Source organism: Euprymna scolopes, chromosome 29 (assembly GCF_053919585.1).
Source record: "Euprymna scolopes isolate OS-2025 chromosome 29, ASM5391958v1, whole genome shotgun sequence".
NCBI classification, from domain to species: Eukaryota; Metazoa; Mollusca; class Cephalopoda; order Sepiida; family Sepiolidae; genus Euprymna; species Euprymna scolopes.
The window spans coordinates 15,493,524-15,513,522 of NC_136510.1; the positions used below are offsets into that span (position 1 = coordinate 15,493,524).

A 19,999-nucleotide genomic window follows, 5' to 3' on the forward strand; every position below is an offset into this window, starting at 1 on the left:
TTTGTACAAATTTTGTACGTATCATCAGACTTGAAATTTAAAAAGTAAAAAAAAAAAAAAAAAATTTGGGTGCCATCAGCTAGAATCGAAATCAAAACTGCAGCATTCAAAGCTGGTGATGTTACCACTTTACCAACATGACCCGCATATGAGTGGATTAAAAATTAACTAAAATGAATATACAAAATGTATAACGATTTTTTTTTTTTCAATTTTGACCCATTTTTTTTACCCCCTCAAAAACAATTTTAACTGGCTAAAGACCCATAAAATATCAGCCCGTAAAGAATCCAATCATCCGAGGCCCCTAGTGCTGCTTTGCGACTTAGTTTCGGAGGTGATAGAGTTTGAAAATATGTAGACAGACATATATTAGATTACAAAAATTTGACTATATTCATTTTGAAATGAATTGTTCCTAAATCATGCCAACCTGTCAACTAAAACAGTAAACTCTTATAAAAAAAAAAAAAAAAAAAAAAAAAAATTAAAAAAAAAAAAAAATCACTGTGTGTGTGAGTTCCTCCTAGGTTCTGAAACAGCTGAGCCTATCTTTTATAAATTTTACACAAACCTACTTTATATTTCTAGCAGCGTTCTTAGATATGTTTTGTAAAGAAATTCATCTGATAAAAATCAAAAAAAAAAAAATCCGATCTTAAAAATAGTCCTTCTTCACTTATAGATAAAAGAGAATTTTTACGGCGGAATATTTTACGTTACACTGGCCAAGGTTACACTGATGTAACTTAAAATATTCCCTCTGTAAAAATTCTATTTTAAGACTGCCAAGCCCCCCAAAAAATAAGCTGACATGATATTGTAAACAAGCAGATGGAATTTGATGAGCCATATTATTTTTTATTATTTATTATTATTTTTAATCTATTATTATTATTATTTTTTAATCTATTATTATTTTTAATCTATTATTATTTAAAAATTAATTATTTGATGAGCCATATTATCATTTATTATTATTTTTAATCTATTATTATTATTATTTTTTAATCTATTATTATTTTTTAATCTATTATTATTTTTAATCTATTATTATTTAAAAATTAATTATTTGATGAGCCATATTATTATTTATTATTATTTTTAATCTATTATTATTATTATTTTTTAATCTATTATTATTTTTTAATCTATTATTATTTTTAATCTATTATTATTTAAAAATTAATTATTTGATGAGCCATATTATTATTTATTATTATTTTTAATCTATTATTATTATTATTTTTTAATCTATTATTATTTTTTAATCTATTATTATTTTTAATCTATTATTATTTAAAAATTAATTATTTGATGAGCCATATTATTATTTATTATTATTTTTAATCTATTATTATTATTATTTTTTAATCTATTATTATTTTTAATCTATTATTATTTAAAAATTAATTATTTGATGAGCCATATTATTATTTATTATTATTTTTAATCTATTATTATTATTATTTTTTAATCTATTATTATTTTTTAATCTATTATTATTTTTAATCTATTATTATTTAAAAATTAATTATTTGATGAGCCATATTATTATTTATTATTATTTTTAATCTATTATTATTATTATTTTTTAATCTATTATTATTTTTTAATCTATTATTATTTTTAATCTATTATTATTTAAAAATTAATTATTTGATGAGCCATATTATTATTTATTATTATTTTTAATCTATTATTATTATTATTATTTTTTAATCTATTATTATTTTTTAATCTATTATTATTTTTAATCTATTATTATTTAAAAATTAATTATTTGATGAGCCATATTATTATTTATTATTATTTTTAATCTATTATTATTATTATTTTTTAATCTATTATTATTTTTAATCTATTATTATTTTTAATCTATTATTATTTTTAATCTATTATTATTTTTAATCTATTATTATTTAAAAAAATTTTTTTGTTGCAAATAAGTCCACCAGGCAAATTATTCCTTATAATATATAATATTCAATAGAGGATTGATTCTATAATAATATATACACACATTCTGCATAAATTAAAATATGTTTAAGCGTATTGTACGACCGGGCAATGCCAGGCGTCCAGCTAGATTTTAATACATTTCAAAAAGTGACTTTCGTTTTGATTTAAAAAATATTTAGCTGACATTTTTAGGGCAAGAATACAAATTTAATTTTAAAAAGAATTTGCTATAATTTTAACTAAACAAGACATTCATTTTATTTAAAGAATAAGTAGTTGAAAATTTTTGACAAAAAAAAAAAATAAATAAATAAAAAAAAGTTTCAAGATTGAACGTGAATAATCCACATCCGAGGATTAAATAAAATAATCAGTTCAAAATTGCATCTAGATTCCTCAATTTGAAAAGGTGCACCCGAGGATCAGAGGTTAAACCAGGCAAAACGTTGTGAAAATAACGAATCAAGATAAAAATAGCAGTATAAATAATCTAAACAAGATTAATGTGGGTAAAAAGGTTTGCTTTGTTGAATTGTTATGAAATGTCCGCGTACCTTGTGGTTGCCTCAAAGGATGATAAGTATGTACATCCATCGGGTAGTGCAAACGACTACGCACTCGTTCAACATCGTTACCAGTGAATTTATTTGCTCTCCAAATACTTTTTGTGTGCCAATCTGTCCAGTAAAGTTCATCTTCAAACAGCGTCAATGCAAACGGATGTGGTAGGCCTAAAAAGAATAAATAAACAAATAAAAGAAAGTAAATATTAAAATACAGCATAAACATGTTGGCACACCAAAGTTAAGCAATGTTTAAACTGGTCAGTATCAGATGGATAACTATTTGAGAATATTAGACGCTGTATGTAAGAGGACCTCAACACCTCTGCAAGAACTAAAAAAAAAAAAAAAAAAAAAACCCTAACGTTATCTTCCCCGACAGAAATATACATGCAAGTGGAAATCGCTTGCGAATTTAATATTCCCTTGACATTTCCTCCTTTGGGGAAACCAGTTCAATCAGCCTAAGATTAGATATTAAAAAAATATTGGTCACCAAATGACAATTTGGTTGGTTGATAGTTTCTATTCTACGACATATCAACCATTTTTGGGTTATTTAATGCCAAATCAAATCATTTTGGAAAAAAAGATTTCATGCTTCAAGTTCTTTAAAATCCTCAAATAATTCACGGAATTTGGTTTTGTTTTACGATATATAAACTTGTAGCAGCAAACAAAATAATGATCTATTTTCTTTTGTGAATCAATGTTCTCCCCTTCTGCTGAGTGATTCAGTCAAACTGACCAATAAGCTGGCGAGGTACATTGATTCATCTGCCCCATTCTTTAAACCCTTTTGGGAACTACAGTCAGCCAGCAGAGAAAGCTCAACCAACAAGCAATACAGATCTTTCTCTTTTGCCCGCCACCGTCGTCCACAACAACTCATCAACTCTCGCTGTAGAAGCTAACAACCCACTGGGAGCTTTGGTATACCAGCCCTCGCCAAAAAAATGGCTTACTTCTTCCTGGTTGGTCTACTTCTTATATTGAATAAACTTTGTGATTTTGTTTTAAAGAGTTATTTTCCTTTCCTTTGTGTTCAGAAATTTATATAATTAGGAGGAAAACAAAATTCCCTTTCCTAAAAGCACTTTTCAGGTTATTTAATGCCAAATCCAGTAATTTTGTACAAAGTTTTTAAATATTTATTCATAGTGCTTGGCTTGATTGTTTTGTAGAAAAAAAAAAATTGTTTTTTTTTTTATTTTGAGCTTTTCAAAGAAAAAGGAAAAAACATTAATACTCTAGATTGACACAGAAAAATAAAAATTACCTCAGTCTATAAGGATTTCCCTCCTTTTATTGGCTAAAACTGCAGTATTAGATCAGATATTACACTTTGATCTAATTGATCAAAATGAAAAGATTTTTAATTTTCATTTACTAATAAATCAGCATTTACCAAGACAAAAAAAAAAAAAACACTTGATGATAAAAGTTAATGAAATTGATAAATTGTCAGTTGAACGATGATGAATATTATGAGAGGATTGAATATAAGTAAATAAAATTTGATAACTTGTGAGGATGGTTTATGATAAATGTTTATTGATATTAGATTTGAAGGGGACCATGTTGTAGCTCTCAGGGAAGGAATCATATAGCAATGTGTTCAACACATAAGTGCATTTTAGGTCAGGAAACCAGTATCTTCAGAAATGCCTGATGTCGTAGTATCAGAAATAATTTTAAAAAATGAAATAAAAAAATTTTTTTAAATCAAAAGGAAATGCATTTTAATTTAAAATTCTTACCGTGGTTTATAACTGTTCGTCGGTTTGACCCATCAAGATACGAACACTCAATTACATGATGTTTTGCATCCGCCCAATACAGTTTTCCGGCCGCATAGTCAATGGTTAGACCATTTGGCCAGATTAATGATGAATTAATGATTGTTTGTCTCTCGTGTCCATCCATACCTGAACTTTCAATTTTAGGACTTCTACCCCAGTCTGTCCAAAAGATCATCCTTAAAAAAAAAATAAATAAATAAAATAAAAATTTTTTTTTAAATCACACACATAAAATATCCATTAAAGAATTTTTTAAATATTAAATTTACCCAAAATTTTAAAAAAATAAAAAAAATAAAATAAAGATGTATTTCAGCTATAATATAAATCTCACCTGTCTGCTTACATGTATGTATATATGTCTGCCTGAAACTTTCGACAGAGGTGACAGATTTTCACGAGATCTATATCATTTTGAAGCTCAACCTTTTGGACGACAAATATAAAAAAATTGGCTAAAAATATTAATTCCTTCACCTTCAACTGGGCACTTTTCTACAGGGAGGGTCGCTTTTTTCGCAGATATTTTCAAAAGTTATCCCTTCGTTTCGATTGACTAGCCTTAATTTAAACCTACATCACTTCCGGTTTGGCGAAGAGCGCAACAGCAAAGACGTCACTTTTTTCATATTCTTTTCCTCCTTCGCAATACAGGTTTGAGCATGCCTACTACCACTTTTTTTTTTTTTTCCTCAACGCACACCTCCAAACACCCGGGCAATGCTGGGAACCCAGGCTAGTATTTGTTAAAAGATAAATCAATATTAAGGCATAGAGTTTTAATTATTCCAGGTTAAGAATATTCAAAAGTAACAATCAATGGTTTTATATAAGGATGCCCAATATTAAATAGAGAAAGACACTTTTTATTTAGATTTAAATATTTTTTTTTAATACTGCCACACGATCATGAAAATGATTCAGTCAAATAGTTATAACTCATGGCTAGGATAAAGGTGTAGTATCTGTTTTGATACTACGCTTTACCTTTTTCTGTCCTCGATCAGTGAAGGAGAAATCCTTCTAAACTGAGGCAATTTTTGTTTTTGTTCCTATCCAGATTGCTCCTCTTTGAGAAGCTGGATTTTCTCCACATTAAAAAACCGACCTTGTGTCTAACTCTTCCCTTGTGGGGAGGCAAGTAAATAGTCCTGCATGAAAATAGGAGATTCATAAAAACTAATTGGACCTGTGGAAATTCCACAGCAGCATCTTTCATATGTAATATATTGCTGTTGCGCATTTTGTGGACGTTCTGCATGAATGGAGACCCTGCAATATTATTGTAGCCTTTTTGTTTAAACTGCAGGAGTATTTATTTAAGTAACTTGGTTAATGTAGTGTCAGAATATATGTGCCTATTACAGTTTATCTCCAATATCCTTATAGGAGTCTACGACATATTTCCATTGTATAAACACTCGGCACGATATCATACCATCTTTAGACAGAACAGATACTATCCTTGGATCCTAGCCAAAAGGACTAAGAAGGTTTATTTTAGTTTCATGTACACCCCAAAAACGACTTTAAAATTTTTTTATTGGGTATTCAGTGATCGGGAGATCCTATTTATTAAAAAGGGGCATAGAAAGTGATAACATACTACAAACATTAAATTAGTGTATCTCTACATTAATTAAATGTTCGTAGATTGTTATCACCTTTTATCCTCTTTTTTAATAAATAGGATCACCCGATCAAATAATTTATAATCTGGAAACCATAACATATGTATGTATATACATCCGTCAAAGGTATTATGGTATTGATATATAGATTATGGCGTGATTTTGGTACCACATGCTGCTGAAGAAGCCTTTTATAAATCTTACCATTGATATTACTATAGATGTGGATGATAGGGTCAACTCCTGCAGATGAAATCCTTCTCAATCACCTCACTGCCGCCGCCAAACTTAATAACTTTCTTGACACATTGAGAAGACAGCCTTTCACCAGTTCTATGGTGTATGAAGGTTCTGCCCTCAGAATGAAATATATTAAACTCGGACTCATCAATAAATTAACTATATCCCATTGTTCGTTGGTCTAAAAATGTTCTTTTGCATACTCCAAGTGGGTCGTTTAGTTTCGCTTTGAAATGAGAGGCTTTGAAGCTGAATAAATAATGCAATCCTGCATTTTTGCACCTGCAAGTAATCAGTTTCCTTGATATTTTGTCATCTCGTTATTTAATTTACTTGCAATTGATGTAGCAGTTTCCAAACCTTTTTTTAGGATATTCTAACAATTCTTTGTTTTTCCCTTTGCATCTGATTTACCGGTTTTATATTTGCTAATTACATAATGAACGACACTTATCAGAATACTAGTCTACCTGTTGGCCCTTAAAGAATAAGATGAAAAATGTTCAAAATAAAGTGATTTTGAGATTATATCGTCTTTTATTGTCTTGAGGAAACATTTTTTTAAGTGATGAGTGAAAAAAAAAAAAAATTCAGGAAGCCTCCAGAGCACTACTGCAAGCACTAATTAAAATTAAGGAGGCACTACTACAACCAAGTGTCTATCCTCCACTCCCCTTCAAAGAAAAATTTTTTTTTTAAGTAAGGCCTGAAAAAAATCGTCAGAATTCACAGGAGCGCTTAGTAGCACTCCTGTGGATTCAGCAGTAAATATGGTTATAAATATGATTATACTTATATATTGTATATTCATATTTAAATCAGTTTCTTTTTTTTCTTTTTTTTTTAAACGGGGTTAAATTACATTTATTTGTAAGGAAAACATGTTAAAATAAGTTAAAACAAAAACATATTGTTGACCTTGTGTATGCTTTGAATAGCAACAGTGGCTTCTAATATCAGACTTAAGAACAAGGCGGCCATGAAATATGTAAGCAGACAAATTTTTTGAAACCGGAAGTCACAAACCAGATGGATAGTTTTAATACCTAAGCAAACTGATTTGAGTTTTATAATTATATAGATTTGGAAATTTACTTTTTTCTTGATAGTTATACAATACATGGTGAGAAGGAACACCCAAGATACACATCTCTAGATTTGTAGTCAAAGCGAAGCAGACGATTCCTCCAATGTTTGTCCAGTCTGGCTTTGAAGGCATTAAATGACCCTGCAGATACCACTTCTCCCGGCAGCTGGTTCCACATGTTCACCACACGCTGGGAGAAGGAGTGTGCTCGAATAGACCCAGCTTCCCCCTTCCGATGTCACTGCTTATTCAAACACAAGGAATACCCATGGGTCATACAATCTTGTTTCAAAGGAATCATCTTGAGACAGTCCATGTTATATTCCTCATGCAGATTTGAAAACTTGGATGGCATCCTCTCTCATTCGATAGTTATCTATAAGTTGTTTTTTTTTCTCCAAAAGAGAGCGTTTTGTGTGTAGCAAGTCCTAATGATAAATAGACATTTATTTATTGAAAAGTTCAGAGATTTTTTTACAATGTAAATTAAATGTTTTAAATTATTAAAATCGTTCCTGAACTTTTGTCCAGTAACTTATTTTTACTTTGTTCCATTTAATCTTTATTGAAAAAAAAAGAAGTTATTTGGTCAGTTTATATAATATTTGTGCATTGCACCCTAATCTTTATTCAATAAATATTTCATTGCTAATCATGCATTAATTTTTAATTAATACACATTTGTTGTTTCTGTTCTTGTATCATGGCTGCTACTATTGACTCTTTTCATTCACTTGAAACAACATTTGAAGATAGTGGAGACTATTCATGTTTGTTTAAAATGACTTTGTAAACAGAGAGAGTGGTTCTTAGGTTTAAATGTGATTAGTCTTCAAGATATTTCACCATTGTATTTTAGAGTTTCTTCTATTTGTTTCTCCCTTTAATAAAAATCCATTGATGAAATTTGAAATCAAAAACTTTTGCGCCAACCTAATTTATAATATATATATATAACTACTTAATTTACTCATAAATCTAATATACGAAAGTATAAATTTATGCGTAAACTTTAAGTATTTACTTCAAAAGTGCTCAATACGTAGGTAGAGCTAGTTAGTAATTTATAAAATATATATGGCGATTAAGCTACACTGTTATACAATTATATATATATATATATATACAGCCTTTGAGATTTGAAAAAATCACTCGACCGGCGGTCGAGTGTGAAGGAAAATTTACTTACCCAAAAATATTTTTACTCGTCCGACTTTATGTCTTTGTTTCAGTCAATAATAGTAAATAATTTTACAACAATTCAATTATATTTTTCTTCTTTATTCTTAATAAAAATATGAAAAAACTATTCTTCCGATACCCAAATTATGTTGTAAAATTTCATACAAAAATTAAAATATCTAGCCTAAACCATGGGTGTTGAAAAAAGTGTTATGAAGTCTCCGGGTATTCACGATTTCTCCGTGGCCCGAAATCTCTGATATTAAAAAAAACAAATAAATAAAAAAATACCATTTAGCTGAAATGAACTAGATTTCTTAGAAAATCGGCATGGTTTAATATCTTTTTAAAATTTAAACGGTCAATTTTTCTTTGTAATTTATGGAAAAAAAACTTTAATATAGAACAGAAATTGGTCTCTTGTTTCTATTAAAACAAAGAATTTACCTCGGAACAACATTCTAAAATTTAGAATATTATTTTTTAAATTGGGTATCGATGATTTTTTGAAAGTTGCGCAAAAAAGAGCATGCAAATATCTGAATTTATATAATTGAGAAAAATATGATTACTTGTTGCATAATTTAATTTTTGGTGCGTGCTTGATGGAACGATGCGTTTTTTTCCTCTTTCAAATGTTCGTCTTTACTTTTGTAAGCATGAAGTGTATGTAGTTGTAGCGTCAAAGAATTTTTTTTTCCAAATGAATTCCAAAATCAGAGAGCTAAATGAAGGCGACATTTTGACTACACGCCGAATGTGTAAATTTGACCTCTTGTTGACCTTGAGCGTGACCACTCTTCAATACGATATTCCAACTATACTGTCTCATGGCTAGAGATGATAGAATTCACAAATGAAGAGACATAGATCCAAGTCACCGCATATTTGAGGGTTGTAAAATAAACAAGTTTTTCCCGTTTCTTTATTTAAATTTTATTGACTGACGAGTGATTTATGACTTTTAGTTGCCCAAAGAAATTTTCAATTGACTGTGGCGTATGTGGTTGTATATATATATATATATATATACTAGCATTTCAGCCCAGTATTGGTGTTTGGATGTGTATGTTAAGCAAAAAAAAAAAAAAAAAAAAGTGGCAGTAGGAAGGCAGACTCAAACCCGTACCACGAAGGAGAAAAAGAACAGGAAAAAAACCTGACGTCTTTGCTGTTACGACCACCACCAAACCGGAAGTGACGTAGGTTTAAATTAAGGCTAGACAATCGAAAGGAGAGGATGACTTTTAAAAATATCTGCAAAAAAAGCAACCCCACCCTGTAGAAAAGTGCACAGTTGAAGGTGAAAATATTAATGTTTTCAGCTAATTTTTCGATATTTGTCGTCTGAAAGGTCAAACTTCAAAACAATACTGATCTTGTAAAAATCCGTTGCCTCTGTCGAAAGTTTTAGGCAGACATGCAAACATACATACATTTATATATTGGTAACTAAAAATTTTCAACCCAAACTGATTAAAAAGCTTGCCCTATCTCTGAATACCCTTTATGTAAAATTTCAAATGTTTAGATCAGAAATTGTCTGAGTAATTTGGTAGAGACCGCAGAGGTCAAATTTTTTTAAAACTTTGACCCCTATTATGACCCTTAACATTTATTGTTCGGGGCTCAAATCAATTTAAGTTATATCCATGTCCAAGGAACCTATATCTAAAATTTCAAAAGTTTAGACCCAAAATTGGCGGAGGAGTTTGGTAGAGTTTTCAAATTATATCATTTCTCTCTGATAGGCTCATAAAAGTAGTGGTTGATGGGCAGAAATCAGAGGCCCGAAGTATTAATGCTGGAGTCCCTCAGGGGTCCATCCTGGGCCCAACTCTTCATGGTCTACATCAATGATCTCCCAAAACACATACTTAAATACTTAAATCATTCGTTGATATCTATGCTGATGACATGACCATCTATGGCAACACATTCAAGGCCGTAAATGACAATGTTCTCTCTGATTCTCTCTCCTCTGATCTTGAGCGCGTGGTACAATGGGGGAAGGGGAAGAGGTGACTGGTTACCTTTAATGCATCTAAAACCAAGCTCCTATCTTTACATCATAAACGCTCTGATCCCCATCTGGAATCAATTGAAATGGATAGCTCTCGTCTAAGGGAGGCCCCATGTTTTGATAAGCTTCTGGGTTTGACCTTTACTCCTGATCTGAAATGGAACACGTACATCATGTCTGTTGCCAAGGTCGCTGGGAAAATGGTAGGATCCTTCTACCGCTCCAGAAGATATCTCACCAATGATGCAATTCTCTATCTATATAAAAGCCAAATATGTCCAAGGATGGAATACTGCTGCCATATCTGGGCAGGAGCTGCTGAAAACAGCCTATCCTGCTTTGACAGAGTACAAAATAGACTTCGTGGCTTAGTGGGGGATGCCGTTTTCTCTTCCCTGCAGCCTCTCTCCCACAGAGAGACGTTGCGAGCCTATCTTTGTTTTATCGTTATTTCCATGGCAGGTGCTCGTCTGAGCTCCAATCTCTGGTCCCCCCTCGCCAATCTTTCACGAAAAACACCCGTCTAGCTGAAACCACTGTCAAAAATTTTACCCACTCTTTATCTGTGCCTAAATCAAAACGTAGATTCCATGAACAAAACTTCTTTCTTAGAACTGAATGCCTGTGGAACTCTGCCGCTTGCCCGTTTCTCTCCTGACTACAACTTTGATGTCTTCAAGTCCAACATAAACAAATTCCTGATGAACCGCCCCCTTAAGTAATGACACTTTATCAAATTTCCAATACTAACGTATAATACAACACTACCCCATTGATTATTGTATGCACAATAACCCTTATCCCTGAGTGGCTTCTGGGCCTTGATAAGTGGTGACCTCCATGTAAAAAAAAAAAAAAAAGAAAAAAATAAAGAAAAAAAAAAAAAGTCAAATCATTAAACTTTGACCCCTTAACAGCCAAATTTCTGGCCGAAAACCGATCAAAGATTTCCCCAAATCTCAGTAGCCTGTATATAAAATTTCGAGCCTGTAGACTTAAAATTGAGAGAGTTACAGACACAGATACACAGACACATTGTTCACTTTTATAGATATATAGATTACACACACATAGAAAAATCTAATTAAAAATTACTTACCCTTTGCCAGGATGAGCAACAATAGCTCGAGGTTTTTCGAGCCCTTTCCAAACAAGAACTCTCCTGTCTGCACCATTCAATTCAGAAACTTCAATTCTTGACGTACCAGAGTCGGTCCAAAATAACTTGTCATGGATCCAATCAACTGCTAAACCACCTTTAATATTAAAATAAAACATAACTCAATATGTGAAATGGTCAACTTTACTCACGAAACAATTCAATTATTAATCTGGTGCTAGTACATGAAAGGGATCCCAAATTCCTGTCATCGCACAAATTTAGGTCATGTGATATAAGATAACCAGTGTAACATCAAATTAATGTTGAGATGATTAATCGGAATTGGGAATCGAAAAAAAAAAAAAAAAAAAAAAAAAAAAAAAAAAAGACGCAACATTTTGGGGTATCATAATCAGTATCAAAAAAATTTGTGCCTATTTTCTGGTGCCAAAAACGATTCCTTTAATTGCTTACTTTTGAGCTTTATCTTGTTTCAAACTAAATTTTCCATGATTCATTAATGATAAAATAATAAATATGTATTACCAATAAAATTAAAATCTAAAGATCACTCAAACAAAAAAATAAATAAATAAATAAAAATAAAGTATGTTTTTCTTTGTATATATGCATATAATACATGCGGTTTTATGATAATCTGCCCCCCCCCCAAAAAAAAACCCACTGTATTAAGAGATTTTTAATATATATATGTTTTTATGGTAATCTGACCCCCCCCCCCCCCAAAAAAAGAAAAGAAACTATTAAGAGATTTTTAAGGAATTGGAATCAGAATCGGTAATTGTATCAGAATTGAGAATTTAAGACGGCATCGGTAATTGTATCGGAATCAGGTCAAATACTGTAATTGACCCATCACTACATTGAATAACATTGAATTATTAAATCAGTAAATGATATAACCAGATTTTGGAAATGCTTAAACAAAGGCACATTTCCATAACACACAGGTTTTCGGAGCTGTCCACATTTTATTGTGTCTCTTTCATTCGAGAAATCAATGTATTTATATACAGATTCAACCATTCTTTTAGCATAGACTTTTTCCGCTTTATATTCCAACTTTATGTGTACAAAAGATTTATAATTTGTGACTGAAAGGCAGATTCAGACAATTAATTCCTATTTCAGTCACATAAATTAAAAAAAAGATACAGGAGTTGGATTTTTTTGTTTTTTTTTCTTTTTAAATTTCCCCACAACAAAGATGTTTGCCTTCTTGCACTTAAGTCTTTTTTTCTTTCTTTCTAACAATAAAATCAGACGTGAACAAGACAGCATCCAAAAACCGAAAGCTTTCTGCCAAACAAAAAGTGTCTTTTTATGCTCCCACTGAAGAATACCAACAGTGCCTAAATTTGCATAATCGCATTATCCTTATATTTGAAAGGATTCCAGATTTGTACACTATTGCTTCCTTACAGCAGGCACATGCCAACCGTGGCCGTTTGTTGCTGCGCCTCTCCACACTGTTACAACAATGTACTTAATACACCATACATTCAAAATGGCAGCACTAGTACTCCCTCTATGTAAATACCCCACAACAAACCTGACAAGCAGCAGAATTCCACCCCTACACTGTAGAGATCCCTAGATGCCAAAAAGCCTTTTGTTCAAATAGCTTCTTCCCTCAAACTGCTAGGCTTTGGAATTCCCTCCCAGGCCACTGCTTTCCTGATTGTATTGACATACAGAAAATAAAATGTAATGTGAACAGACATCTTGCTACATAACTTTCCACATGGTATCTCTGCAAATTTGGTCCCAAATAGTAGCCCCTTGCGACTTGTTTGGGAAGAGAAAAAAAATGTTAGAGAAAAGACACTGACATAGGATGCTGACAGCAATAAGCAAGAATATCAAATAATCAAATTTTATTTTGTGAAAAGAAATTAAATTGCATTTCATCCTTACCAGTGTTTTTCAGCCCACTTGCAACAATCGTCTGGATATTTGATCCATTCAAATAAACTCTTTTGATTACGTCAAGCGAAACATCAGACCAAAATAAAAGGCCTAAATCATAATGAAAGTCAAGTGCAATTGCGTTGTCGAGGTTGTCAAGAAGGGGGAAAAATTCAGATCTGCCTGGATTGCCTTTCTGGATTTCAATTCGATTAGCAAATATTAAGTTGACTTCACCTCCTGAAATAAAAAGTTAAAAAAATATTTTCAGTTTATAATAATTTTTTAAAAATAATAACCATCCCAAACCAAAATTTTATTTTCTAGAAACGTTTCATGTGGGTTAATAGATCTTTGCAAAATAAATAATCGTACCAAATCGAGCAATCAATCCAGCTGAGTAAATTAAAGCTTCAGTTCTTTAAAGTTTCTTATGTTTCACACACATTCATTGTTTCGAATACAAACACATTTATCAGAGTTTCACTTTCTTATAACCACCCCCTCCCTCCAATTTTAGTGGATATATTTTTACATTGGTTAGAATTTATAGCAATCAATTATAACCATTCAAAATTTGTTGCAAATTAGAAAATTGTGTTATTGGTTAAGCTGATTTTCAGTTATGCATGGAGACAGAATCTGACATGAATGGGAGCTGATAGCAACTCCAAATACAAATCAGTTCTCATCGCAAAAATTCTGAAACACATTCTCCTTCTTATTCATGACTTAGCCCAATTTCTTTTCCAGGCTACTTTCTGATTGGTTTAGTTTAGCTTTTCATTCATTTTCTCATTTTAATTGACAAAGAATAAATGCACAAGTGATTGTCATTTACAAAAGAGAAAAAGTCAATGAGAATTTAGGGGGCTATGTACAAAGAGAAACTATACAGGGGAAAAACTATGGAGGTCTGACCAGTGTCTGTTCAAGACCGCCTTGAAGCCATGTAGTGTGGTCTGGTTTACGACCTCATTGGGTAGCTGGTTCCACAGAGATGCCACTTGAACCGAGACCACTACTTGGCATTGAAGCCTCTGGAATTGTCGCAGTTTGATTTGTTTTCCAGCATATGAACACTTCAGGTTAATTAATGCCGAATCCAGTAATTTTGGTAAAAGTTTATGCTTGAAGTTATTTATACATGGTGCTTGTTTTGCAAATTTTTTTGTGTATAGGAAAATTGTTATTATCGCTTTTTTTTTTGTTTTATTTTTTTGGGGCCTTTTCAGACCATGATTAAGTTTGCAAAGGTAAAGAAAAACAAATAACATTAATGACTGGTGTATTTTAGATAAAAAAGTCAGTATCTTCAGACAGTCATTTATTTTAAGGTATTTATTTGCAAAGGGATACATTTCATTTCAGACAAGAGTTAAAACTTACCTGTGGCTTTACAACCTCTTCCATCCGGTTTCAAAATATATCCTGTTGCACAAGTGCATTTATAAGAACCGGGATGATTGGTACAGACTTGACTGCAAGCGCCAACCATTTCACATTCATTGAAATCTAAAAGTCATTTGAAAAAGAAAAGATGCTCAAGAAATAAAGAGTCCTTACATTTCTATAGCAATAATAAACATTGGTGCATGAAAATCATTAAAAATGGAATTTTCCATATAAGGTTAAATTAAGGAGAAAAGTGGAAAATTTCATTAGAAGTTTAAAATTGAATTAAAGTTATGTGTACAGAATGTTGCATAACAGGCAGAAAGCATCCAGTTAAATGTAGTGAATAAGCTGATAAATTTTTTTTTAATTGACCTGTGAAGAAGGATCAACACTAAAGAAAATGAAATATTGGTATCTTAGGATGGAAGTTATCTATAAATATAAAAGCAAAAATGTATGTATGTTTGTATGTGTGTTCGATTTTTCTGTATGTCTACAAAAGGCTTTTTTCAGAGAAGCAGAGAGGTTTTTAAAACTTTTTATATCACATATAAATCTTAATATCTCAGTTAACAATGAAGCTCGCCTGTCTATTTAATTTGCTCGATTTCGGGAAGATAAATATTCAACATTTGTCACTCGCCGCATGTGGGTTAGTCTTTTTCCTATAACATCTTGGGAAAATACTATCCCGCAGTCAAACTTGACCTCATTAACTCATTAAAACGGGCACCTGCCAAATCCAAGTAATTAAATAAATTCAAACATGTTTCCGTTAGCATCTCCCGGTGGGGCAATGGTTAACGTCGCACGTTTTGTTTTTTTTTTTCACACTTTAATTTACAACTTTGCCTCAAGGGTTCGAGTTCGATCCTCATACTTTTTTTTTTTTAACCCCCCCCCCCGGAGTTTCCACACACCTCCAAACACCCGGGCAATGCCGGGTACCCTCGCTAGTTTAGGTATAAAGTCGAAAATCCGACTAAATTATATATATTAGACTAGCTGGGCGTCCGGCATTGCCCAGTCATAAAATACACTTTAATATATTTTAATTTATGCAGACATTGTATTTATTATTAAAGCATCAATTCCCTGGCGATTACTATATATTGTAGTGATTTCAAATGTAAAAAAAAAAAAAAAATGACTTTAGTATCATCAGCTAGAATCGAGACCAAAACATAGCTTAGTCATTACCATTTGGGCTACCGTCAGATGGATAAGAAATAATTAAAAATGAACTGACTTCAGCGTATAAATGTACATCATTCGAACACTGTGTTTGAATATATGGTTAAGTGGCAGCTTTAGTCATTTAGAACTGCTTTAAAGCTTCACCGCTCACTCATTTTTTGACCAAATTTCAAACAATTATTACAGTTTTAAATCACTTTCTCAGTTATATTGTGAAAAAAAAAAAATTTTCAATTCACATTCAGTAAAACAAGAGTTATGAATTTTCTGGTGTTCAAAATCGTAAAAATATGTAAGGAGGTGAGCGATGTTTTATGACTAGTTTCCATAGCAACCACGTCGCTTCAGTGACTACTCTTGCTACTAATTCACTGCCGTCTCAAAAAGAGAAGTAAGCAGAGAGAATGAAAGCATAAAAGGGAGCTAATTGGCATGATTTTATTGAAAGCAGACGAGTGCCACACATTGTTATTACATGTGTTTATGGGGGCAAAAAAAATAAATAAATAAATAAATAAATAAAATAAGACTGAAATTAAACAAAGAACAAGTGAATTCATTGGAAGCCTGGAAAAATCATGGATTACAATAGAAAAATACGAGCATGAAAAGTGGTTAAGCTTAAACATGAAAAAGTAAAGGACTAGTTGTTAAAACTGGAAAAGAAAAGGACTAGATATTCTAGTAAAAAAATATAAATTTATAACTTAAAATATTGCAGCATTAAAGAATTTTTTTTTTTTTGAATTCAATTTATAACATATTTTTAATGTTGTGACGCCTCACATTGATTCAATAAGCAAGCATGTAAGAGAAATACTGAAAGATGCCAAAACAACGGACTCGCACAGTTCCAGGGAAGATGTTAACAATTGAAATTCTGCAAAACCAGAATTCACATCACAAGATAAAACCGTATTATGTTAAACATTTTAAAATCTTACTGGTTTCATACAGAATGTCTAAACTTAATTAACGAATATTTGAAAATGCTATTTGCGGACTGTTATCCTCATCTTCATAGCTGTTTTTACTCCACCACGTTTCGGCCAACTATTTCTCTGGCCTTCATCAGGTGGTTAACCACGAAAGGATAGGAATGCTGAGTATCTTAACTGTATCCTCAGCAATTACTACCTTCCATAGTTGTCATTGTCTCACCATGTTTTGGCCAATTAAGCCTCTGGCCTTTAAAAACTACATTGATCAGAGACCCTTTTTTTTTTTTTTTTTTTTTTTCTTTTTTTTTTGTTGCAAACCTCACTGTCCATACAACCAAAATATAAACTTTGATAGCAGATAGGACTTTACTGCCCAAATATCTAATATAACATTTTCAATAATAAATGAAGTTCATTTTACATACATAGAGCGTTTATATATGCTGATCTTTTAGGCTTTTTTGTTTCTTTTCATAGTTGTTGATTTGTGGTTGGAAAAGTTTCTTATGGTTGTAAAAGGAAAGTAGCTTAGTCTGGGTAGCATTAGATGGGACAAAATAAGTTATCATGATAGCAATTAAGCAACATTGAGCCTGGTCAATATTTCAGGAGTGACTATTTGGGAATACTAGAAACTGTATATGGGAGGACAGGTTTTTTTGGTCGTTTTGTTTTACAGCATATCAACCCTTTTCGGATTATTTAATGCCGAATCCAGTCATTTTGTAGAACGTTTTTATACTTCAAACACTTTGTATCTTCAATCGATAGTTTGTAGTATTTGGTTTTGGTTGTTTTATAGTGGATTTTATCGCTTTTATTCCCTGCCCTGCAGAACATGAAGGAGTTTCGCAATGAGAAAGGGGAAAAGTATTACAGCATTAATGTTTGGTACATTTTAAGTTAGGAAACCAACTAGGAATGAGGGAGATAGAGAAAAGGGAAATGGGAATAACACAAAGGAGGGAAAATGTGGGTTGTTTTTGTTTTTGGTTTTGCAGAACATAATTAAGTTTTGCGACAGGAAATAGAAAAACAAAAAGCATCAATGTTAGATGCATTTTATCTCAAGAAGCCAATATCTTCACACAGCCTGAGCTGGGAGGACAGGGGCATCATCTCTGCTGAAACTAATGTTAAAGTGATTGTGGGCGGAGAACAGTAAAATAGATTTTACCCTTTAAATAATGCCTATTTCTCAATGTGAAAAACATAAATGGTGGAAAGAGGAAAGATGAAGTATTAGATGTAAAACAAACAAAAAAAGACAACAAAAACGAACCTATGCAGGTCTTTGCATCTCTCTGCAGATGGTAACCCATATAGCAACTGCAACGGGCACCACGTGTTGTTTGCCGGCAATTCTGGTTACATCCACCATTATTTTCTCGACAGCTGGGAGGAAGATCTGGAGGAAAAAAAAAGGCATAAGAAACAACCACTATTTAAAAGCAAAAAAGAAACAACCACTATTTAAAAGCAAAAAAGAAACAACCACTATTTAAAAGCAAAAAAGAAACAACCACTATTTAAAAGCAAAAAGAAAAAAAATAAACAACCACTATTTAAAAAGAAAAAGAAAAGAAACAGCCACTATTTAAAAGCAAAAAGAAAAAGAAAAGAAACAGCCACTATTTAAAAGCAAAAAGAAAAAGAAAAGAAACAGCTACTATTTAAAAGCAAAAAGAAAAAGAAAAGAAACAGCCACTATTTAAAAGCAAAAAGAAAAAAGAAACAGCCACTATTTAAAATCAAAAAGAAAGGAAAAAGAAACAACCACTATTTAAAAGCAAAAAGAAACAACCACTATTTAAAAGCAAAAAGAAAAAGAAAAGAAACAGCCACTATTTAAAAGCAAAAAGAAAAAGAAAAGAAACAGCCACTATTTAAAAGCAAAAAGAAAAAGAAACAACCACTATTTAAAAGCAAAAAGAAAAAAAAGAAACAACCACTATTTAAAAGCAAAAAGAAAAAAAAGAAACAACCACTATTTAAAAGCAAAAAGAAAAAAAAGAAACAACCACTATTTAAAAGCAAAAAGAAAGAAAAAAGAAACAACCACTATTTAAAAACAAAAAGAAAAAAAAGAAACAGCCACTATTTAAAAGCAAAAAGAAAAAAAAGAAACAACCACTATTTAAAAGCAAAAAGAAAGAAAAAAGAAACAACCACTATTTAAAAGCAAAAAGAAAAAAAAAAGAAACAGCCACTATTTAAAAGCAAAAAGAAAAAAAAGAAACAACCACTATTTAAAAGCAAAAAGAAAGAAAAACAACCACTATTTAAAAGCGAAAATAAATTTTTTCAGAGTTTTGGGGACATTTTTTTTAGTGAATTATGCCAGTTAAAATCTGCAATTGAAGCTGGAACAATTAGATTTCCAGTGTAATGTTTTACTGTTTAACGAGCTGGCATGTTATAGCTGGGAAACTAACTTTGAACTCTTCTCACTATCTAGAGAAAACAAAATACGATGAAACATGCAATGGATGATTAAATCCAATCGTTTTCTGAAAAAAAACAAAATATTTGATTTCGTAACTATAGAAAAACTTGTGAAAAAAAACTGTTCAAAAAGTAATAAGACTTTTTTTATAGTAAGGGTCATTGTAAAGAAACACTTAATATTTTGAAAAAAAAGTTGGACTAAAAATTAATAACAATAAAGTTTTGGTCATTCTTTTAAATATATTTTTCATTTAAGTTTTTTTTTTTTTTTTATTTATTTTATTTAAAAATTTTTTTAGATGCTTTATTTTTTTTAATTTTATTTATTTATTTATTTTTTTTTAGACATTTTTAATATAATTTTTTCTTTCAAAAATTTTTTTTTAATTTTTGTTTAACTCCAGCCTAAAAAAATCTTGGTTACTGCTTTATACATACAATTAGCTGTTTCCAACCAATTGAACAATGTATTAATATCAAGAAATGTATTAAAA

At 31.0% G+C, this 19,999-nt stretch overlaps 1 protein-coding gene across 1 annotated transcript in view; it reads right to left on the bottom strand.

The window, feature by feature from the left end:
- Positions 1–19,999, bottom strand: part of LOC145252500 (low-density lipoprotein receptor-related protein 4-like) — a 265,250-nt gene that overhangs the window by 89,881 nt on the left and 155,370 nt on the right. The window contains exons 10-15 of the mRNA XM_080111996.1: positions 18,340–18,465; positions 14,911–15,036; positions 13,531–13,761; positions 11,590–11,746; positions 4,286–4,503; positions 2,517–2,693 (exon numbers count right to left, since the gene is read on the bottom strand). Coding sequence (XP_079968122.1) covers positions 2,517–2,693; positions 4,286–4,503; positions 11,590–11,746; positions 13,531–13,761; positions 14,911–15,036; positions 18,340–18,465 — 1,035 coding nt within the window. The remainder of the gene's footprint in view (positions 1–2,516; positions 2,694–4,285; positions 4,504–11,589; positions 11,747–13,530; positions 13,762–14,910; positions 15,037–18,339; positions 18,466–19,999) is intronic.